Source organism: Panthera pardus, unplaced genomic scaffold (genome assembly GCF_024362965.1).
Source record: "Panthera pardus isolate Hobbes unplaced genomic scaffold, ASM2436296v1 HiC_scaffold_12, whole genome shotgun sequence".
NCBI classification, from domain to species: Eukaryota; Metazoa; Chordata; class Mammalia; order Carnivora; family Felidae; genus Panthera; species Panthera pardus.
Window position 1 is genome coordinate 59,254,409 of NW_026526677.1, and position 25,362 is coordinate 59,279,770.

The 25,362-nt window shown below is 37.3% G+C and overlaps 1 protein-coding gene across 1 annotated transcript in view; it reads left to right on the plus strand.

Annotated features, from left to right (window-relative positions):
* Positions 1 to 25,362, plus strand: part of UVRAG (UV radiation resistance associated) — a 296,412-nt gene that overhangs the window by 136,617 nt on the left and 134,433 nt on the right. The window contains exon 8 of the mRNA XM_019449868.2: positions 10,364 to 10,490. Coding sequence (XP_019305413.1) covers positions 10,364 to 10,490 — 127 coding nt within the window. The remainder of the gene's footprint in view (positions 1 to 10,363; positions 10,491 to 25,362) is intronic.

A 25,362-nucleotide genomic window follows, 5' to 3' on the forward strand; every position in this document is an offset into this window, starting at 1 on the left:
AGTGTATACCTTGCAGCCAGTTTCTCCTGTTATTAACATTTTACCTTAATGATACATTTATTATAATTAATGAACCTATACTGATAAATCAGCATTAACTAAAATCCATGCTTTCTTCAAATTTCCTTAATTTTTACCTAATGTTCTTTTCTGTTCCAGAATCCCATGAAGAAAACCATATTACATTTAGTAGTCCTGCTTCCTTAGACTCTTCTTGGTTGTGAAAATTTCTCAGACTTTCATTGTTTTTAATGACTTTGAGAGTTTTGAGGAAAACTAGACAGGTATTTTATAGAATATCCTGTGATTGGGATTTGTCTGTTGTTTTGCCATGAATAGCCTGGATTCACTGTTCCAGTATCCAGCCCAGGATACCACATTGTCTTCCTAGGCTTCTCTGATCTATGACAGTTTCTCATTCCTTCCTGCATTTAAATCGCCATTACTAATCCCTGTTGATATTTACCTTAACCACTACTTGCTTAAGGTGGTGTTCCCTAGGTTTATCCACTGTACTCTCCTTTGGAGTATTGTTTCCATACTCTTAATTTTTTTTTTTTTAACTTTTTTTTTTTTTTTAAACGTTTATTTATTTTTGAGACAGAGAGAGACCGAGCATGAACGGGGGAGGGTCAGAGAGAGGGAGACACAGAATCTGAAACAGGCTCCAGGCTCTGAGCTGTCAGCACAGAGCCCGACACGGGGCTCGAACTCACAGACCGTGAGATCGTGACCTGAGCCGAAGTCAGCCGCTTAACCGACTGAGCCACCCAGGCGCCCCTCCATACTCTTAATTTTTTGAAAGCAAGATACTACGTCCAGCCTACACTCCAGTAGAGGGGACTTAGACTCCACCTTCTGAGGGAAGACTGCCTACATATGTTATTTAGAATTCTTTGTGGGGAAGATTTGTCCTGCCCCATTTATTTATTTATTCATCAGTATGGACTTTTATATATTTATCTTATACTTTAGGTTATAATCAAATACTGTGTTATTTATTTTCTTGCTCACCTTGTGACATTGAGAGCTCTTTCAGGTTGGCTCCTATATCCTTTTGACATGACTCTCTTTTTTATTTGTGTGCTTTTTAAAGCACTTTTAAAATTTCTGGCACTATATGATCCAGGCTCATCTTGTCTTTCCCCTGTTTCAACCCTGAATGAGCCATTTTTGCAAGGAGTCCTGTTCCTTCCGTTAGATAATGGTATTTAGAAACAAGATCTGGGTACTGGGTATGCTTGTGGCTACTGGGTTGTAACTGCTTCTAGGTCCTCGCAGTGGATAGAGCTGGTATACACAAGTATCTATATGTGTATTAAACTAAACATGACTTCATATTGATACATTCAACTCTAACAGCACAGAGTTCATTCTTCTACCTCAGTTTGTTTATTTGCAGTATCTTTATTTCTGTTAGTGAGAAACTTAGCTCCCATTATCTGTAATTTATTTCCTTATTTTTTCACTCCTAGTATACATGTAAAGTAGTTTCATGTTTTTTCCCCTTATTTTTTAATGGGATTTCTGTCTTCTTGTGTTGAGGTTTGAGAGAGGAGAGGGGAACAGAGAAGGAGGGAGAGGGAGGGGGAGAGAGTGTGTGTATACGTACACTTTTGCATGTGTGTTTGTATTTTTCTTTTTTTTTTTGGATACAAGTCCTTTTTTTGATACGCATGTTGGGAGTATTTTCTTACATTCTGTGGCTTGCCTTTTCATGTTCTTAATGATGCTTTCTAAAGAGCAAAAATTTATAAGTTTAGTGAAATACAGTGTGTTTTTTAATGTTATTTTATTGGTAGGGCTTTTTGTTTTCTCTATAGGGAATCTTGGACTAACCTAAAATCATATAAATTTCTTTAGTGGTTTTTATTTTTTTTTTTTTTCCTAGAAGTTTTGTAGTTTTGGGCTTGACATTTAGACCTATGATCCATTTCAAACTAGTTTTTTTGTATGAGTTAATAAGTGAGGTAATTTTTTTCTATATGAATATGCAGCTGATTTACCATCATTTGTTGAAGAATCTTTTCTTTACTAATTTAATTGTTTTGAAATGTCTTTCTAAAGTCAATTGACTAAATATGTGTTCATCTATTTCTGGATTTTCTGTTTGCTCCACTGATCTATATGTCTACCTTTCACCAATATCAAATTCTACTATTATAGATCCCTTGTTTTAAAACCATTTATGGTAAGTCCTCCAACTTTGTTCTTGTTATCAAAATTCCTGTGGGTTTTCTAGGTTCTTTGTATTTCCAAGTGATTCAAGGATCAATTTGTCCATTTCTACAAAAAAAAAAAAAAAAGTCCTGTTGCAATTTTGATAAAGATTTGTAGATCAATTTGTGGAGAATTGCCATCTTAGCAACAACAGGTTCTCCACTCCATGAACCGGGCATATATTTCTTTCATTTAGATTTTTCTTTAATTCTTTCAATATCTTGAGAGATTTTGGACATCTTTTGTTAGAGCTATTCCTACGTAGTTTATGGGAGTTTTGGGGGTGCATTCTTGCAAATGGAATTGTTTTTGAATTTTTGTTTCTCATCTGTTTGTTGCTAGTATAAAACAATATAGTTCCTTTTAATTTATTAACCTAGTATCTTGTAGCCTTATTATATTAATTTTTTAGTTCTCGTAGTTATTTTGTGTATTTATTGGGATTTTCTCTGTAAACACTCATACCTGCAAACTTGGACTGCTTTGTGTGCTTTTTATTATTTATTTTTTGTGACTTATTTCAATAGCTAGAATGTACAGTACAATATTGAATAAAGGTGATGCAAGGGGAAATCCTTGTTCCCGATCGTAGGGGGAAATGAGTCATCCTTTCTTAATTAAACATAATGGTAGTAATGCCCTTTATTGGTGTTAGGAAGTTCCCTCCTACTCCCAGTTTCTGAGAGTTTTTATCATGAATGGATGTTGAATATTGTCAGATGCTTTTTCTGCATCTATTGAAATGACCGTGTGATTTTTCTCCTTAATTCTGCATACTTTAATTTCAGATGTTTAACATTACATTTCTGGAATAACTCTGAATTGGTTACAGTATATACTCTTTTTTTGTGTCTTGATAGATTTGATCTGGAAATAATTTAAGGGTTTTTTTGCTATATTTATTACGGATACTGGAGCACAATGTTTTAAATTACTTTATCAGATTGGTATTAGGATTATGGTAGCCTGGTAAAATTAGTTGAGCACTATTTATTTTTCCTATTCCATCTTGGCTAGAAGCAGAAGTCCTTGCTTTTAATATTTTTAATATTTTCTAGTGCTCTGCTGAGATTTTATATCTTTTTATTCATTGTGAGAGTATTTTCCTTTTGTAGTACTTGGCTGAGATTTCATGTCTGTTGATTCATTGTAAGGATATTTTACTTTTTCTCACTCAGCATATTTTTAATAGTGGCTTTAAAGTCTTTGTATGATAATTCTAACATCTGGGTCATCTCAGGGTTGCCATATGTGGGTTGTCTTTTCCCTGGAGAGTGAGTCCTATTTTCCTGGCTGTTCATATATGGGGTAATACTACATATTATCCTGGACAATGTGAATATAATTTTGTGGATTCTCTGGATTTTGTTACTTTCTTCTGAAGAATATCGATTTTTTATTTAAAAAAATTTTTTTAAACATTTATTTATTTTTGAGACAGAGACAGACCATGAGTGAGGGAGGGGCAGAGAGAGAGGGAGACACAGAATCTGAAGCAGGCTCCAGGCTCCGAGCTGTCAGTACCGTAGCCCGACATGGGGCTTGAACTCGCGAACTGCAAGATCATGACCTGAGCTGAAGTCAGAAGCTTAACTAACTGAGCCACCGAGGCACCCCACAATGTTATTTTAGCAGGTAGTTACTTGGTTAGGTTCAAGCTGTCATGCTTGCAGTGGACATTGGCTCAGATTTCATTTAGTTCAGTACTTTTACCCTTACTCACAGCTAGCTGCTTTCTGTTTTGCCTCATGCATATGTTGTTTATGATTCAGAGGTTCAGGTTGAATTTAAACAGAATCTGGGGTGCCCATTCTCTTGCTTCCTTCATTCTGATTGCCTGATCTCTTTCCCCTGGCTCTTCTGGCTAGAAAGATAGTTGTCTTTCATTGGAGTTTGACTGCAGTCACCCTCAGGACAAAGCTACAGAAAAGGGGAAATTCACTCTGTATGTTGGTTGCTTGCACCAGGCTCTGAATCTCTCCAAAATTTACCTGTCACTGATCAATCTCCAGAATTCTCATGTAGCAGCTTTTTGTATTTTATCTGGAGCCTATAGCTATTATTTAATCAGAGGACCAGTTTCTTAGGTGCTCATTCTCTTAACAGCAGAAGTAGAACTTGTATATGTTTTATTATTATATATCTTTTGCTTTATCTTCCTAGTTGGATCTGGGTTCTAGGTCTGATATGGCCACTGTGTCTATGAAGTTAATAAATTGGATTATTTTCTTTTTTGTTAATGTTTATTTATTTAAAGTTTATTTAATTTTGGGGGAGAGAGAGCTTCTCATGCACGTGCATGAGAAGGGGAGGAGCAGGGAGAGAAGGGTGGACAGAGGATCTGAAGCAGGCTCTGCGCTGGAGACAGCCCAATCTGGGGCTTGAACACATGAACCGTGAAATCATGATCTGAGCTGAAGTCAGCACTTAACCAACTGAGCCACCCAAGTGCCCCTGGATTAAGTATTTTCTAAGGAAATTTTTTTCCCTTTTTTGGTGGTTGAGTAGCTGTAAGTGCAATAGAAACAACCTAGAAATGACATTTAAAAGTAAATTTGTTCCCATAGCACAACTGCCATAGTTCTAAAGTTTTTTTTCCAGATTGTTAATTATTTCCAGGTTTTGTGGGAAAACTAATATAGATGAATGTGCCCTAATCTACCATGCTCAAACTTTTTAGTCTCAAGACTTCTTTATACTCTTAAAAATTATCAAGACCTCAGAGAACTTAGTGTGTATCTGTTGGTGATGCCTAGGTTAATAAAAGACAGATGGATTCTCACATTTATTTCGGCAATCAGGCTGTGAGGATACCACAAATCTTAGAGACTCTGGAAAGCTCCACCATACAGTTATGAGAAAATGAGAATGAAAAAGGGAGATAACAGCTTAGTAGTATTATGAAGATATTTTTGATCTCACAGACTCTGAAATGGTCTCAGAAACTCTCGTGGTTTCCTGGACCATGCTTTGAGAACATTTCGCCTCAGGCTTTTTAGCTCCAATGTGATCTAAAGAAAATTGTTTCCTTTAGTATGTCATTTACAAATTAGTCTGTCATTCTGAAATGAATCTTTGAACATTGCCTGTCATTGTCTTTGTAAATAGGAATGTGTGTGCTTGCAAATAGAGGAATCTACCTGTGATTTTCAGATCAGATACATGTTGTATAAAAACACTAAGATCCAATGAATACTTACCCATTGGAGATGCACATGTGACATTAACTAGGGGTAAACAGATAAATAGAACACAGAAACCCATTAGCAGATACTTATAGAACATTAAGGTCTTTGAGCACTTGTGTTAGATGAGTTAGAAAAGAAGCAGAACCAGATCCCACTTGGTCAGGTTTGTTTACTCTTCTCGTCAGAAATTAGAGCCATTGGTATTGAATTGGTATTGAATGACTTGATACAGTTCTGTAAATGGGCCAGTTTCTGCACATGGACCATAACGCAAACACACTGTACACATGCCTTCCTGTATTAGTTTAGTATTTAGATGAACTTGTACCCTTGGTGCTTTGATTCTAGAAAATATTCCCTATTTGAGTGTGTACCCTGGAATAGAGCAGATTAACCCTCTGTGTAGGCATATCTGTGTTCTATGAAAAGTTGCTTCACTTTTTTTCTGTTGTTTCTTTTTTCCTCTGCCCAGGTAGAATTCGGTTTACATATTTTGTGGAAAAATACAAGTTACAAAAATTGAACACTTAACTCCTTTGTAAAAAAAGGACTGTTTCCTAAGAATTTATGTATTTTTTCTCTCAGTGATATAAAAACACTCTAGCCTGTCATGATCATACTATTGAATTATTAAAGAAATCCAAATTGTTTCTTGGTTCCTTTTTCTTTAATGATAAACAACCACACTGTCTTTGGTCTTTGTTTTTACATTTGGTTGACAGGGCAAAATGGCTTTTATCTCCATTAGACCCAAACTCTTAGAAAGCAGACACCATTTCTCATTCATTTAGGAGCACATAGTATGCCCTTCATAAATGTTTGCTTTGTTCAAGAAAAATTGCTTAGGAATGTTTCATATTTCATAGAGTTTTCCAGTCAAATATAATAATGATGATTGGAAATAAGCTGTTCTGCTTGTTTTCTTGGCTTGAATGTCTTTAACAGATGATCATGCCATCTGTTTAGAATCAATGTTTCAGAGATGAGGAAGAAAGCATTTTGGGTGAGAAACGATAGCCATAAAGTACTTTACACGCAACTGCCAGATCATTTTCCATGCCCATTGCTTCAACAAGGCGATACCATTACTCATCTCACTGAGTGCCCTTGCTTCTTCATTATCTTTGAATCAAATAGAGATGCTGACTTTATCTTTTAAAGTTTTCTACCAGCTTGGTAAAGCTATTCGGTTTATTTAATGAATAGTTGTTTTTTTTTTTCTCATTACAATTTTAATTAGTACATATCTTAGGAAGGAGATAAGAATTTACTAGGTACAGCCAAATATTACTATTGGGTTAAGATTTTATGGAAAATCATGAGAAGCATATTATTGACACTGTTGATAAAGAGCAGGAGAGGGGCACCTGGGTGGCTTAGTCGGTTCAGTGTCCCACTTCGGCTCAGGTCATGATCTCTTGGTTTGTGAGTTCAAGCCCTGAGTCAGGCTCTCTGTTGACAGCTCAGAGCCTGGAGCCTGCTTTGGATTTGGTGTCTTCCCTCTCTCTCTGCCCCTCCCCCGCTCACGCTGTCCCTATCTCTCATAAATAAATTTTTAAAAATTTTTTAATTAAAAAAAAGAGCAGGAGAGAAGGGCACATACATTCATAGTGCAGTAATTGTGTGTGAATACAAATGTGCAAGTACATGTATGTTCATTGTGGGGGCAGGATTTCAGATTTTATCTGGAGGCAAATTCTGGCTTCCAAAGGTATTTGGATTAAAAGGGAGGCTGAGTAAAGTTTAGAGTGTGGTTTCATAGGTTTAAGTAGGAACTATTTTACTAGAAAGAGAAGTTCACAAACTTACCTATTTAGCAAACTTAGTTGTATCTCTGGGAGAATGTGCCTGGGATTTGTTTTATTAAATGAACATTCAGTAAAATTGGCTTTTTTGGGGTATAGTTCTATCACTTTTTTAAAAATAAGCTTTATTTTTTAGAGTAGTTTTAGGTTTATAGAAAAATTGTACAGAAATTATTTCCTTCTTCTTCCAGCTTTTTTTGTTCTTAACATCTCATGTACAATTGTTGAATCAATGTGAACACAATATTAATATTAATACAATACAATATTATTAACTTAAGTCCGTAGTTTACCATAGGTTTACTCTATGTTGTACAGTTGTCTGGGTTTGGCAAATGCACAATGTCATGTATCCACCATTACAGTATCATGCAGTGTAATTTCACTACTTAAAAATCCCCTGGGCTCTACCTGTTCATCCTTTTCCCCCTCCCTCAGGAACCCCTGGCAACTACTGATCTTTTTACTGTCTCCATAGTTTTGCCTTTTCCAGGAATGTCATATAGTTGGAATCATACAGTATGTAGCTTTTTCTGATTGGCTGCTTTTACTTAGCAACATGCATTTAAGGTTCCTCCATGACTTTTCATAGCTTGATAGCTTATTTCTTTTTATTGCTGAGTAATACTCCATTGTATGGCTATACCACAGTTTAACTGTTGACCTATTGAAGTTCATCTGGAAGTTTGGGCAATTATGAAGAAAGGTGCTATAGACATTCATGTGTAGATTTTTGCGGGGACGTAAGTTTTCAAGTCATCTGGGTAAATATCCAGAAGCATGATTGCTGGGTCATATAGTAATCCTGTGTTTAGTTTTGTAAGAAACTGCCAGACCATCTTTTAAAGTGGCTATAATGACCATTTTGCATTTCCACCAACAATGAACAGCAGTTCCTGTGGGTCCACATCCTTGCCAGCATTCGTATTGTCAGTGTTTTGGATACTTATTATTCTAGTAAACATATAGTGGTATCTTATTGTTTTAGTCTGCAGTTCCCTGATAACATATGATGTTGAGCATCTTTTCATATACTTATTTGCCATCTTTATATCTTCTTCAGTGAGGTGACAGTTCAGATCTTTTGCCCATTTAAAAAAATTTTTTTTAATGTTTATTTATTTTTGAGAGGGGGAGAAAGAGCGCGCGCGAGTGAGCAGAGGAGGGACAGAGAGAGAGGGAGACACAATCTGAAGCAGGCTCCAGGCTCTGAGCTGTCGGCACAGAGCCTGACGCAGGGCTCAGACTCATGAACCACGAGATCATGACCTGAGCTGAAGTCAGCTTCTTCATTTAATTTATTCTCTTGGGGTTCACTAGCTTCTTTAATCTACAGATGTATTTCCTCTGCCTAATTTGGGAAGATTTCATGATTATTTCTATGAGTACTTTTTCACTTCTGCTCTCTTTCTCCTTTCCTCCCTGTACTTGATGATAATAGTAGATCTTTTGAAATAGCTCCACAGATCCCTTGAGACTCTGTTCATTTTTTTTTTACAGTCTATTTTCTCTCTCTTGTTTAAACTGAGTAGTTTCTGTTGCTCTATTTTTCAGCTTAAAGATGCTTCTCTCTGTTTCCTACATTTTGCTGTTGAGCTCATTTGTGAAGTTTTTTTATTCCACTGATATTTTCAGCTCTAAAATTTCCATTTGATTCCTCTTTATATCTTCAGTTTCTTGACTGAAACTTTCTGTTTCTTTGCCAAGATGTTCCATGTTTTCCTCTGTTTCAGAGATGTCCTTAATTGTTACTGAAGCATTTTTATGATAGCCATTCAAATCTTTGTCAGGTAATTGTAACATGTCTTGTCATCTCAGTACTGGCATCTATTAATTATCCTTTTTCATTTACTTTGGCATTTTTATGGTTCTTGGTATGATGAGTGATTTTTTATTAAATCTTGTACATTTCGAGTATTATGTTATGAGTCTCCGGATCTTACATAAATCTGTTTTATCTGGCTTTTTCTGACACCTGTTTCTCTGGTAGGGAAGGGAGAGATGCTGTCTCATTACTGCCAGGTGGGTATAAAAGTCCAGGTTCCTCAAGCAGCTTCCATTGACATCTAAGTGACAGGACTGCAGGGGAAGGGGGCGTCCTTACTTTTGGCCAGGAAAGGGAGTTCCAGCTCTCCACTAGACCTCCACAACCACTGCCCTAGCTGGGAGGTGTAGGAGTGCCTTGATACTGTTCCCCACGTAGTCTCGCTGATATGCTGGATAGGGTGGCCTCATTAGCACTGTGTGGCAAGGAGATTTCTCACTCTCCAGTAAGCCTCCTCTGATACAATGCAGCAGGGAGGGAGAGGATTATCTCATTATTGCCCTAAGTCCAGGCTCCCCCTGTGGTATCCACTGAGACCATAGGGGGATTGGTTGGTTACTGCCTGAAAGGGGCAGAAGCCCCAGGTCCTTACTTGGCTTTCTCTGAAATCTGGGATATCGGAGCACCTCGGTTAAGCTTGGCAGGGATGGAAATCTACTTTTTGTTTCTATGGATTTGCCCAGTATGGACATTTCATATAAATGGAGTCGGTGGCCTTTTTAAACTGGCTTCTTTCAGTTAGCGTAATGTTTTCAAGGTTCATCCGTGTTGTAGCATTCATCAGTACTTCATTTCTTTTATTGCCAGATAATATTCCGTTGTACAGGATAGACCCACATTTGATGTTTCTGTTCATCAGATGACGGGCACTTGGATTGATCCCACTGTTTGGCTGTTATAAATAATTCTATGAAAATTCATATTCAGGTTATTGTATGGACGTGTTTTCAATTCTCTTGGGTATATACATAGGAGTAGAATTGCTGGGTCCTGGCATATCTGTGTTTAAGTTTTTGAGAACTCTGTCTCTAAGAAAATAATTTTTGTCTTAATTGTATTGTGATTTCTGAGGAAAAAGGCCTGAGAAATTTTGTAGTGTTTTTTGGGTTCTTAGAAAGAACTGTCCCCAGACTTTAGGTTTATTCTTTATATTCTTTCCATTAAAATGGCAGGTGCTGATAATTAAGCTACTCGAGAGATCTGTAAATTAGGTGAATATTGAAGTGCTTTGAACCATTATTCATTTTGAAACACTGTGAATGTATAATGATTCATAGTTATGAGTTTTATATTCATAAATTTACCTGTGCTTTTCAATTGTTTAGAGAAAACAAAGTGAGTGCTTGCAATTAAAAATTTTGGTGCTTCGAAATGAACTGGAAAGACAGAAGAAAGCTTTGGGACGGGAGGTGGCATTACTGCATAAGCAACAAATTGCATTACAGGACAAAGGTGAGTAAAAATACCATGCAAACAGCCAGCCCCCCATGTTCAGTAGTTGTCTTTTCTTCTTTCCATAGGCTCAGATAGTCATCTTGGTACAAATATGCTGATATAATTTTAAACATTTTTTTGGAAGTATTTTGAAGTTGATACATACAGAAAAGGGTACAAATACACACACACACACACACACACACACACACTATATTTCAAAATTTCAAAATGAACACACTTACATAAGCAGCATCTCCACAGAGAAGCAGAGCATTACACGGACCCCAGAATCTTAGGAGCCTCCTCACGTTCCCTTCCATTCAGGACATCTCTATTCAGTCTGACCACTACCTTGACGTATTACACCAAAATGAGTTTTGCCTCATTTTGAGCTTTATGCAAGTAGAATCCTGTAATATGTACATTCTATGTGTTGGCTTCTGTTCAACATTTTGTTTGTAAGTTCCATCCTAACCTGCGTGTAATGTAGTCTTAGTTCATTCTTACTGCCCATAGTATTCCATTGTGTGAATAGAAGTATGTATTTATTCTGGTTTTTGGTAATTTCTAGTTTGGAGCTATTAGATAAAGCTTCCATGAACTTTCTAGTACATGCTTCTTTATGAAGATTTGTTTGTTCCTTTCTGTTGGATATAAACTTAGGTGCAGAATTGCATAGTCACAAGGTATGCATATCTTCAGCTTTAGTAGATTGTGTCCAAAACTTTTCCAAAGCACTTGCGTCCAGTTTACCTCCTCTCTACCCAGCAGTGTATCAGATGTCTTGTCCTATATCCTTGTCAGCACCTGGTACTTTCTGGCTTTTGCATTTTAGCTTTTCTGGACTGTCTCCTTGCAGTCTTAATTTTGATTTCTCTGAAAACTAATGAGGTTGAATACTATTTCATGTTTCTGCTGTCTGGGATAAACTCCTTTGTGAAATACCTGTTGAAGTCTTCCCCTCTCCCCACTGCCTTTTTTTTTTCTTTTTTAAAGACAGGAATTCTTATATATTATAGATATGGATTCTTTGTTTGAAATGTTCATTAAAACTATATTCTCCCATTCTGTGGCTGCTAGTTCATTCCTCAGTGATATCTTACGTGAACAGAAGTTCCATTTTATCAGTCTTTCCTTTTAGATTTAAGACTTTTTGTGTCCAGTTTAGGAAATATTTTCCTATTTTAACGTCATAAAGGTGTTATTCTGTATTTTGTAAACACTTTACTATTTTACTTTTTACATTTATATATGTAATTCATCAGGATTTGATTTTTTGTATATGATGTCAGATAGGAGTCAAGACTTATTTTTTTCATACAGATAGTCCGTTGACCCAGTACCATGTATTAAAAACCTGTCTCCCTTGCACTGAAGGTTCACTTTTGCCGTGAATTGGTGGCCATGTGCTCACATGCCTGTTGCAGGACCCTCTGTTCCATTGATTTGTCTGTTTTTTTGCCATTATCTCACTGTTTTAATGTCTCTCATGTTACAAGTGGTCTTATTATCTGTTAAAGTTCTTCCACTTAGTTGTTCTTTTTCCAGATCACCTTTCTTCATCATGGCAAGGATGGAAATTTACTTCTTTGTCTTTATGGATGGGCCTGTTCTGGATATTTCATATAAATAGAGTCTGTAGCCATTAACATGACCAAAAAACAGGCTTAATCTTGTTCTTTTGCATTGCCTTATGAATTTCTGCACAGAAAAGGAAATCTGGCTACTATTTTGATTGGGACTACACTTAATATGTTTATCAATACAATTGGTGATCTTTAGACATCTTTAGAATATTGCGTCTTCCAACCCAAGAGAATGGTGTATCCTTTTGTTTATTAGGTCTTTACAAAACATTGAAATTAACTAATTGTTTTGTTTTGTTTTGTTTTTTTAATATGAAATTTATTGTCAAATTGGTTCCATACAACACCCAGTGCTCATCCCAACAAGTGCCCTCCTCAATACCCCTCACTCACCCTCCCCTCCCTCCCAACCCCCATCAGCCCTCAGTTTGTTCTCAGTTTTGAAGAGTCTCTTATGGTTTGGCTCCCTCCCTCTCTTTCTTTTTTTTCCCCCTTCCCCTCCCCCGTGGTCTTCTGTTAAGTTTCTCAGGATCCACATAGGAGTGAAAACATATGGTATCTGTCTTTCTCTGCCTGACTTATTTCACTTAGCATAACACTCTCCAGTTCCATCCACGTTGCTACAGAAGACCATATTTCATTCTTTCTCATTGCCACGTAGTATTCCATTGTGTATATAAACCACAATTTCTTTATCCATTCATCGGTTGATAGACATTTAGGCTCTTTCCATAATTTGGCTATTGTATGAAAGAAACTAATTGTTAATACATGGGTATTTCCCATGATTCATTGAATTTATTTCAGCTTTCTGATGTTTTATGATACTATTGTAAATATGTTTAAATTTTATTTTCTACTTTTTTGCTGATCTATAGAAATACAATTGATTGTTTTAAAGTGATTGATTTTTATTATATGTGCAAATTCCTATATCCCATCCTGACTCAGCATGACTTATAAAGGCCTCGTATGACCCGTGTCAGTCTGAATGCTTCAGCTATAAAGAACTTCTTTTAGTTTCTTCAATATGCTTCAGTCTGTCTTGCTCTTATTTAAGCCTCTGTTTAAATGTTAATGGGGTGTCGAGGCGGCTCAGTTGGTTGTGTGTCCAACTCTTGATTTTGGCTCAGGTTGTGATCCCAGTGTCCTGGGATGGAGCCCCATTGACATTCTCTCTCTCTCTCTCTCTCTCTCTCTCTCTCTCTGCCCTTCTCCCCAGCTCATGCATGCACACTCTCTCTCTCTCTCTCTCTCTCAAAAACCCCCACAAAAAATAACAATAAAAAAACACCAAAATGTTACTTTTTCTGAGAAATTTTTCACTGGCTTTCTTTCCTTTCTCCTCTTACCTCTATTAGACATACTACTGTGTGTTTCCATTGCATCCTGTGTTTTTCCATTATAGCATTCTAATTGTTCATTTTCCCCCCTCCTTCTAGACGGTCAGATCTCTGAGGGAAGAATTGCCCAAGTACTGTATTAAATACTCTTATATTCTTGGGGCATGGTACAGTGCTTGGGATGCAGTAAGCATTGAATAAATATTTGTTGAGTGAATGAATCATAGTCATGGTTATCAGTCTAGTGTCATGGGCATCATTGCTAAAGGATAAAGACTTCCATAGCATCTAGCTTAGCATTCATTTGGAACAACCAATACTCTCATGCGAAACACTGTAGAAAAAAACCACTGTATATTGTTTGGCAGTGATTGCTAAAACTGTCTGCACTCCCGACACAGCTTGCATATCAGCCTTTAGACCTGAGAGTCTGATGTGATAATGCCACTTAAAGTCATGAGATATTGTGAGCAAAGTCCATTTCTTGGAGTCTCTGTTGAATGACTCCAAATAAATAGACAGTTGTGTACAGACAAGAGCTGCTTTAGGAGGTCTCCTCTTCTGTGAAAAGGCACGTTTCTTTTGGTGCTTTGGAATTTTTATTATTCTAAAATTGCCTACCTCTTATAGCATGTGTTTCTGCATTTTTTTTTAAGATCATCAATTTTTAAAATGAAAACACTGTCAGGTTTTAGGAGGGGTTCAGGGTGTTCGCCTTTTTTTGATAGCTATAATGTTTCAGTTACCAGACTTATCACTATATAGATATGACGTGATTTAATCACCACAATAGCTCTAAAAGGTAAGTACTATGATTATTGATGCTTTACAGTTGAGGAAACCCTAGGTCAGGGTCAGAGACATTAAATACCTTGCTTAAGTTCACACAGCTTATGGCAGATGATGTCAGGATTAAAATCTATCGATTCCAAAACTCTCGTTCACTGTGTAATGCTACATTTTACCAGAAGTATGATGTATAAATCCTATGATAGAATAAATATTCCAGCATATGGTAAAAGGATAAGGAGATCTAGTTCTTCTATTATCTTCCCAATTGTGTTTTTTCTTCTTATAATGATAGAGTAAAGTCCCAGGAAGTGTGTTATCAGCCTTTAAACAGGTGAACTTATAAACAGTGGTTTCTATCCCATTTAAAAGACTGAGTGTAAGAATAATTGCTCATATTTATAGACTACTCATTACTGCAAAGCAGTGTCTCGTGGTTTTTTTTTTTATCCTCTTTGGTTTTTATGTATAGTCTTATGTATTAAGGGTATTATTATTCTCCTCCTAATAATGAATATATTTTATTATCTGGTTTACAGATGAGGAAACTGAGTCTCAGAGAGGTTAAGTGATTTGCCCAAAGCCACAAGTTATAGTGGAGCCTGTGTTCAGAGTTACTAGTCACTAACTCTGCAGCAAAGGGAGATTATAGGATTTTGTAGGTATCTATTCTAGTGTTTTAATTCTGGCAGTCAAGTCAGAACTAACACATTCGTTTTATTTATTTGTTTTTAATATTTGTTCATTTTTGAGAGACAAAGAGAGACAGCGTGCAAGCAGGGGAAGGGCAGAGAGAGAGGGAAACAGAATCCAAAGCAGGCTCTAGGCTCTGAGCTGTTAGCACAGGGCCCAACGCAGGGCTTGAGTTCATGAACTGTGAGATCATGACTTGAGCCGAAGTCAGATGCTTAACCGACTGAACCACTCAGGTGCCCCAGAATTAGCACATTCTTACATCTCCATTTTATTATGGAAAGAAAGGAAGGAAATGCTCAAAGTTAAATATATATTTGCCAAGATGGGTCAGAATTGTTGATATTTAACATTGACTTTGTACCTCAGTAGCTTTTCTCCCACTTTTATACGTATTTTTGAGATAAATATTCTTCTGAACTCTTAGAATCATTGAAATCTTAGAATTATTAGGATCTAACATTGACCCTTTGGTCTTAAACATAAGCAGGAGAAAGTGTGCTGCTTTTCTGCTGTTGGGTATCTCTATAGACTGTGGTGGTCAGCACTGGGGTAGTTGGAAAGAAGGGTTGGCTGGATATAGATAACCAGATTTATATGCCAGTAGATCTTGTTCTACTTGTTGGGGACCCCTGTTCTTCATAATGATGGTGCTAGGTAACCAGAAACCTACTTTTTCTTGTCTGTTGAAAGAACATTTGTGTTGAACTATATTCTTGTGTACTTACGTTGACTGTACTATTTAATGATTCTTGAGCCAAGTTAAAATATCTAGAAGTACTTGAGTCACCGATATTGGTAACGTGAAGGGTAAAGATGTATCTGTCACCCGTGCTTGCAGCTTTGATTTAGCATGTTTGCTAGCCATTTGTGAGATGATTTGCTAATATGAATATTACTAGTGGCATCTTCCACATTATAACTTCCCTTTGAAACTTGGTGCTTATTTAGGCACTTGGTTCTCAGCCCAAGGGCTCAGTTAGGATACAAAGTCAGTAATATATGATATTTAATCTTTGCTACTGATTCTTCTGAATGATCATCAAGGAATTAGTTAACTTCTGTATCTTTTTACACGTGTGTGTAGTCAGGATAGTGGCTCATAATAGTGCCATAGAGATTAATTTGTATAAACATTTGGAAAAAAAACAGGTGCCTATTATATACTTTTGTTTATAAAAATTTATTGCATCGGTATGATTTTTTGGGAAGAGGCAAAACATTTCTATCCATGCTGCTGACTTGCTGAGTGGCCGCCTACTCTGAGGGGCCTCGTTACTCCACACCTATAAGTTTCCCCTTCCCACACCTCCAAGGCAGTGGTTCCCAGCTTGTCTACAGCAACTTCCAACTGGGCCATGAGCTGATATTTTCAGTATTAATGTTTATTAATGTATGCATTTTCATTGTTGGCAGATACTAGTAACATACGATGTTAGTAAAAAACAGATTTCCCCTCATTAGTGTCTCAAGCCAAATAACCTTCCCATTAATTAATTATATGTTGGTTTACAGAATCTGTAGCCCTAACTCAACCCCCAAATCTTGGAGAAGCAACACTCTAAGTTAGTTTGCTTGAAATTTGGTTTAGAAAATGGTATGAAACATTGGTCTTAAGGAAATGTGTTTAGCATAACCTAAACACGTTTTATAAATGTTGACAAAATCTAGGAACTCCTCAGTGGTGCCTGGGAAGTCATATTAACTTTATAAAAGCAGAGTTCTCTAAGCTTTGTAGGAAGAAGCTACTTAAAAAAAAATTTTTTTTTAATGTTTTTTCATTTTGAGAGCGAAACAGAGCACGAGTGGGGGAGGGACAGAGAGGGGAGGTGCAGAAAGGGGGGCGGGCACAGAATCCGAAGCAGGCTCCTGGCTCTGAGCTGTCAGCACAGAGCCCAACACGGGGCCTGAATTCACGAACCGTGAGATCATGGCCTGAGCTGAAGTCAGACACTTACCAACTGAACCACCCGGGCACCCCAGGAAGAAGCTACTTTTTAATGCAGTTAGTTTTCTTGAGAATAACAGTAATGTATATGTAGTACTTTATACTTAGAAAATGCTTGCACAAAGATCATCATATTCGATCTTCAAAGTATCCCTGAGAGCTAAGTATGGCAGATATTGTTATCTTCATTTTTATCTTCATTTTATGTATGAGATACTGAGATGATGATAAGTGACTTGGCCAGGTATGAACAGATAGTTAGGAGCAAAGTTGGGATGTGGACCCAGACCTTTCGCCTCTAAATTTTGTGCTTTTGTCTCTATTCCATATTATCTACAACCTTGCAAAATACCTTCATTTGAATCCTGCATAAATCCTATATGGCAGTCAACCTTTTTTTAAAAGTTTGTTTATTTACTTTGAGAGAGAAAGAGAGCGAGCAAGCTGGGGAGGGGCAGAGGGGGTGGAGGGAGGTAGGGAAAGAGAGAGAGAGAGAGAGAGTGAGAGAGAGTGAGAGAGAGAGAGTGTTCCAGTCAGGTTCCACACTGCCAGCATGGAGCCCAGTGTGGGGCTCGAACTCACAAACTGTGAGATCATAACCTGAGCTGAAATCTAGAGTCGGAGACTTAACAGACTGAGCCACCCAGGCGCCCCCAGCAGTTAACTGTTATTGGAATCCTGTAACATGCCAGGTGTTTCGCTTATGGTATATCATTTACTTCCTAAAATAGTCCGAAGAGGTAATTATTTTACCCCCTTTTTCCAAATGAGAATAATTGGGGCTCAGAGACATTTGTCACAAATAAGTAACAGATCCAAATACAGTTTAGGTTTCTCTGACCCAACACCTGTCTTGTTTCCACTAAACAAAATATTGTTGCTTTCTCTAATATGTGTCCAACAGTAAATTGACTGATGGTTTGCTAGTTTTCCACTGGCCTGTGGACTGTTAGATGAAGAACTTTGTTCTGTTATATTCCTTTTTATCATATGATGGGTGAAGTGAACTTTTCCCAAAGATGTCTTTGATTTGGTTGCATGGTAATTAAGAGATTTGGATTCAAGATCTGCCATTCTCTCAGTTTGTCCTCACAAACAAAAAAATTTTAATTATACGGTCCAGATTTCATGCAGCTCTAAAATTCTAGTTATCTCAGAAGAAGAGGATTGACAAAAAGGATGGGAATCTGTTCACCTTTTTTATGAATCTCTTTTTAATTTTCAAAGTTTGATGACAGCAATAGATTTCCCAGCAATGAAAAATGCCAAAAGAGAGAGAGAGAGAGAGAGAGAGATTCTGTGACCCCAAGCGTGTCTATAGATATTGTTTATTCACTGGAAAGACATGTGGTGGGAGCTTCTGTTTCAAAGATCTTCAATTCATTTTGATAAGCAAGAGCAAAAACAAACCTTCTTTTAGCAACGTCATATGTAGAAGTCAACTCTGTCAGACTTCATTGCTTAGATTTAGGGAAAAAAATCCTCTTAGTAATTTCAGTAAATAGAAAGTTTTGATGCTTTATTACCAAAATAAGAAATATTTTATGTGAAGTTCCCATCAATTGTGATCATTCTTTATTGTCATTTTGTAATAAATTTGAGTAAGATGAACTATGTATCTAGTTCTATTTAATTAGCTTCTCTTTGGTCAGTAAATTATTGTGCTCTTTTCTCATAAAAGAAAAATGACACAGTATATTTAAAGTGGTGCCTTGGTTTCTATTAAAAGGTCATAGATTTCCCTTTATTTCTAAGTTTATGTATTTATTTTGTGAGAGAGAGAGAGCGTGCAAGTAGGGTAGGAGCAGAAATAGAGGTAGAGAGAGGATCCCAAGCAATCTCCACACTGTCAGCACAGAGCCCAATGTGGGACTGGAACCCATGAACCATGAGATCATGACCTGAGCTGAATTCAGATGCTTAACCGACTGAGCCACCAGGTACCCCCAAAAGGTCATAGATTTCTATTTGAAATTATAAAGACATTGTTAAGCATTATGTAACAACCTTCTTCTCTTATGTCATAAGGTCACAAATTGAAAAATTACTGTACAAATTTTATAATTCAAGATATATTTATTTGAAATGATGGGAGAATTTAAATTTTATTAGCCTGTGTGTATGTTCTGATTTTTGTATAGCCATCTGACAGAAATTCCTAAGCAGATTTCCTTAAAAATTATTCAAAATTTCTTTCAAAAATTTCTTTCAAAAGTTTCAAAACCTGAGGCCAGTTTTTTTTTTCGGGGGGGGGGGTGTTTATGCTATTAAAGTTTCTTTACTTTTAGCTGTTTACATTGTATGCAGCATGTGAAAACAGACAACTTAGCAGTGGGGAGGACAAATGTGGGTGCTGAGTAAACCTCAGATTTTCTTTTCAGAATGATTCTGTTTCCATACATTTGTAATGATTTATTCCTGTAATGTCTTAACTGGATTGCAGGAAAGGTAAGCTATCATATTTTAATCTCCCTCTTTTGCAATGGAAGGTATAGATAGGCAGAAAAAAGCCACCTGACAGATTGTTGTTTTGTCTTATTACCATTTTTTCTCCACTTCCAAAAAGCATTGGAAGTGACATTTACAAAAAAAAAAAAAAAAAAAAAAAAAAAAGTGCTTACAATTAAATAGTTGAACATAGAAATAAAAGGAGATCAGAAGACAAGAACGTTGAGTGTGTGTGTGCACGTGCACCGTTGTCAAGTCCTTTATTTGTCGTTTATGGAACACCCACAACGAACCCAGCACTGTGTAAGATGTTAGGAACGTAATGACAGGTGTGACAAATATATGAGAGAGATATTTGGAAGGTGTTATAGGAGCACAGACAATGAGTATCTGAAAATCAAAATTAGTTAAAGGAGGTGACACTTAGGCTGAGTCTAGAAAAATACCTGATGGATACCTAGGGGTCGAGAAGGTGAGACTTTCCAGATAGAAGCAACAGTTTATACAGAAGCCTGGAAGTAGATTAGAGAACTGCAGGTAATTCCAGTAAAGCTACCACTAAGGACACATTCATCAAGTAAGGGTTCGTAGGAGAGGCAGGAGAGGTAAAGAATGACCTAATCATAAAGGAAGTTCTTGTTGAAAGGTCTAAAGATCTACTGAAATAAGCAAATTTCTCAAAGACAAAAAGTAGATGAGACTATTGATGACTGCGGTAAAGAATGGGGATTAGGTATATGTTTTAGAAAGTTCTCTTTGAAGAGTTGAGGATAGAGAACTGTTAGGGAGTTATTACAGTAATCTAAGCAATCCATAATTAAAACTGAAACATATTGGGAATGTAAAGGGAGGAGGGAATGTGTAGGTTCAAGAAATATTTCGATGATAGACTCTACTGTTAATGGCTTGGTGGGTTGGAGGAGAAAGGGAGAGAAAGATTTAGGATAGTTTCCAATTTCTAGTTTTGACAACTGGCCAGATGATTAAACAAAGACAAATGCTGGAGGAAAAGTAGATATTGGGGTAAAGAGAGAAAAAGGAAGAATTAATTGTGACTTCCAATTTTGGATACCTACCTAGTGGATAAGACAGTAAACAAGAAACCGGCAAGGAAAATAAATATCAAGTTGTGAGAAGTACTATAAACAAGCTGTGGTGATACAAGATAATTGTGGGAGACCATTTTATAGAGATTCCTCAGAAAAGGTTTGCCTGAGGAGCTCAGCCTGCTGGAAAAACAGAGGGAACAGCAAGTGAAAAGGCTACCTGGACATAGAAAGGGGTTAGACTGGAACAGAAAAGAGGCCACTGTGGCTGGAACATAATTTGTCAGGAAGAGACTAGTGTGACATCGGTTGGAATGAGGAGGAATTCAGAGTTTGTATAAATGAAGCTATTTGCCTTATCCACTGAACAGGAGGAGAAGTCTAAGAAAATGGCACAGGGGCAGGTAGCGGGTAGGACTGTGAAGGAATCCGATTATTTCAGGGTAGTACAAGGTGGGGCAATTATATTCTACAGAAGGAGTTGAGGGATTGAGGGGAATGTGTGGAGTACTCAGCTCCAAGAGTGGGAAAGCAAACAGGGAAAGCAAACTGATGATGGAACTGGAGTAGGATTGCTGGACAGTGTCCCTGTTTGTGCTCTGTGCTTATATTTTTAAAGTAAAATCAATCAGACTGGTTGTATAATTTTCTCTACCCACTTGGAGCTTCATGGGGGCAGGTCGAGAGAATGCAAATGTTGAACAAAAGGGAAATTATCCCCATTTTACAAATGAGGAAAATGAAACTCAGAGAAGCTGAGACTTGTTTAGAGTTCTGAAAGTAGCATAGGTAGGATTTTAGCCCAAATCTTTCTGATTCCTAAGGACATGGGCTTTCCAATATAGTGTACTGCCTCCCATATGATCCACCTATTGTATTGAAGCACTAAAATTAGCTATGACATTGTTAGCCATCAAGCCAATTGTGTAGAATTATGAAAGGAGTCAAGTGCTTCCCATTACATGTTATAAGGAAGTAGATCCGTTCTTTAGGGAGAAAACAATTTATTGGCACTAAATTCTGGGAAGAATGTGCAATGTATTAAACATCATAATGAAATATAGTCATTGCAAGTTTGCAAAAGTTACGGCAAGAAATATCTTTTAACCCTTGAGAAGGGCAGTATCATAAATCATAGTTCAAAAAAAGCATTTCTGCAGGGAAGGAAACTAAAATAGTTCAAGTATATTGCTTTTTGGTCATCTGACATGATATAGAAAACCCAGAAGAATGACAGTTTATTGGTTTTAACTGTAATTTTGACAGGAGCTGGCCATTATCCAGTCTGAGGCCAAAGTCTCTGGTGAGAAAGGGCCCAAAGAGTCTGTGTTGTGTTTTGTTGATGGAAGCAAGATTCATATTCTTTAGCTGTTAGACTTACAGGAGACAGCATTGACATTTGGTTATTAAAATTAAAGTGTCTGACCTGAGTTTTTGCTGAACACAGGGGCCATCTTCCTAACAGAGTGGAACGTTAGTGTGTAAATGGACAGGACCAAACATTCCAGAAAACAGTTTTGGAATATGGTAAACTAAGCGCATTCATTTGCTTTCCCTCCCTCTCGATGACCCACTGATACGATAGTAAAGATACAGTGGTGGTGGTAAAGATAAGAGAGGGCACCATTGGAATAGCAAAGATTTTGACACAGTTCTCGAAGACACAGTATAGATAGGATTGTTTTGATGCATCAGCTAGAGTAGAGAAAAACTGCCCACCTGGCACAAAAATGGAAGAGGCTGATGTGGGGGTTTCTGGTGCAGCTCTCAGAGGTCTCAACTTGGAGTTTCCAAGTATAGAAATCAGGAACGATGGAGCAGTAATTAGGGGAGCTGGGCCTACTGGTCCATTTTCTTTTCTTTGGATTTGGACTCCCTTCCTGTAATACTTGCTCCAGCTGCTTTCTAAACATAATGGATTCTTGACCTGGTTAGGTCTCATGGGACAAGGGTTTGGCATAGAAGGTGGAACAGAGCCTGACTGTGGACTTTTACAATTGACCTAGAGGGAAAACATAAAGACAGCTCTACTTAGAAGTGAAATGCCCTAGAGTAACCCAGTCCTAAGATTGACAGTTGTCAATAATGTAACAGTACTGCCTTCTTCCAGCATGGCATATATACTCTGAAGAAAAGCCTAATTGTCTACAGGACCTACCCACTTATGCTGAGTTGGCACCCAGGAACGATGCCTTTCATGTAAATAAGTCTTTCTAGCTTCAAAGGAAACCTACACTAGTTGCCTATACTAATCAGTCTGATCACTTATTCATGGATTTGAAGGGAAAACCAAGGATCATCAGATATTTGAGGAAAACCGTATAAACAAGTCCAAGTTAAATGGAATAGCTGACCCCAAAGGAGCAGGAAATACAAAGAACAGAGAAAAACTTAAAAAAAAATTTAAATCAGCATCCTCAGATTTGACTTCCAGCCTCTGCGGAGGATGTAGAAAGGTAGTAAGAACTTCACTTCCACCCTAACAACAAGAGAAAGCTGAATAATGTACAAAATCATAGCTTTTCTTGCATCTGGAGAATTAAAGATTACAGGGCAGCCAGGTAGCCTGATAATGTAAGAAAAGATGGGCATGTCCGAGAAGAGACAGGATGTGAGGACTGACTCACCAGTGGCAGAGCATGGGAGGAAGTTGGGCCACTGTCTAAGAAGGTAAAATAATTCCACTATAATTTTTAACAAATTGCTAACCACTAAGTGTGTTCTATTGTAAGACTATAGCAGCTGTAAGCAGTTCACACCTCCTTGCAGTTTACTCTGTGTGGACCTACAATGGATATTCACAAGAAAGATTGGAGACAGGGTAGAAAATGTAGAAAGCCTCCTGTGGTTGTATAGGTCTGGAGGAAGGGGAACGGATGCTGTTGCTAGAAAGCATAACTCTTCTCTAAGAACAAAAGCACTAAGCCTCTGGAGGAAGAGCTGCAAGCCCTATGGTTTCTAGGACAGAAGTGAAGGATTGGAAGAAGAAAAAGAAAACATCATTACACTTGGGGGTGAGGCAGAAACAGTGTTGGCCCTGGACTATTAGAAACCTCCTGTCCCTAGGGGAGGGACAGTATCACTGAGAGAAAGCCCTACCCTGATACCTCAGGGCACAGGGACACATTTGAGCTTAGCTCAAATGAGATAAAAGAGAAACTCAGCTCTCCTCCCCAACCAAGATAGAAAGCCTGAAGTGTATCACTTGAGGAGAGGCAAGAGCATAGTGAGTCACTCTTACTTAGGTGCAGGTTCATAGGGCAGAACTTGTTCCCTAAATCTGAGGGTGGCACGAGTTCATTGAGCAAAAGCATCCAGCAAATCATCTCCACCATCACCACCTCCAAAAAGGAGAAGTTAGAGGAAATTTGAAGAATTTTGAAGTTGAAGGTAGCAACGAAATGGAAGCAACAAAACCCCAAACCAGCTTAGTTCCTGATTGTATTGACTCAGCCCCCAAATTAACAGTAGAAGAGGCGTGTCCTTTTCTTTCTCGGTTGTCTCATGCTCTCTGTTGCACATGATGTTGAGCCTTCAATCAAAATTTTTGAAACAAAGAAAAGCAAAAACAAAACAAAGACCCATTGTTATCCCTTCCCCTCCCACCACCACCAACAAAATGTTGTCAAGAGAATTTAACTCAAAAGAGGAAAAAAACTCAGTAGTGACTCAGATGTTGGGAATATCAGAGAGAGAATTTAAAATAACTGTGATTAATGGGCTTCGGGCTTTTATTGAAAGGTGGATAACCAGTATGGATAGATGGTAAATTTCAGCTGTGAGATGGAAACTATAAGAAACAGTCTAATAGATATGCTACAAATAAAGAACATGGTAAGAGAGATGAACAGTGCCTTTGACGGACACTCCAGTAGATTTGACACAGCTGAGAAAAGAATAAGTGAACTTGAATATAGATCAATAGAAATTACCTGAACTGACGTGCAAAGAGACTCTTTGACAAAAAACTAAGACAATTCATTACCACCAGTCCTACATTTTAAGAAATGTTAAAAGAATTTCTTCAGTGGAAGAAAAATGATACCAGACAGAAATGTGGCTCTACACACACAAAAAATGAGATCTCCAGAAATGGTTGAAGATACTATAAAGACATTTTTTCTTATTTTTAATTACTATAAAAGACAGTTGATTTTCTAATGCAAAAATAGCAGTGTTTTGGGGTTTATAACATGCATAAAGTAAAATGTGTGAAGAATGTGAGGAGTGGGGAAGGGAAGAATTGGGAGCATAGTATTTTCAGGTTTTTATACTCTACATGAAGTAGTATAATAATATTTGAAGGTAGACTTATTTATTGAAGTTATATACTGTAAACTCTGGGGCAGCCACGAAAAATTTAAAATAAAGATAAGACTGCGGCGCCTGGGTGGCTCAGTCGGTTAAATGTCCAACTTTAGCTCAGGTCATGATCTCGTGGTCTGTGAGTTCGAGCCCCACATTATGCTCTGTGCTGACAGCCCGGAGCCTGGAGCCTGCTTCTAATTCTGTGTCTCCCTCTCTCTGCCCCTCCCACACTCACGCCTCTGTCTCTCTCATTCTCTCAAAAGTAAATAAACATTAAAAAAAATTAAAAAATAAAATAAAATGGAGATAAGACTAAGCCAATCGTGAAGAAAGAGGGAATTGTAAAAAAATATTCAATTCAAAAGCATGAAGAAAGAAGGGAAAAAGGAACAGAGAATAGGTAGAATATATAGAAAACAACTAGCCAAATGGTAGATTTTAATCTAAATGTCAATGATTATATTAAGTATAAGCAATCAAAATACCTCAGTTAAAAAACTGAGATTGTTCAGATTAATTTACATTTAAAAAAACCCAACTAAATGCTATCTGTAAGGAACCCACTTTTAATATAAGGGTAGATAGATTGATTGATTAAAAGTAAACGAATGGGAATAGTACACCATGCAGATACAAATTAAAAGAAGGCCAGAGTGGCAATATTATATTAGAAAAGGAGATTTCAGAACAGTGAATATTACCTGTGATAAAGACAGATTTTACATT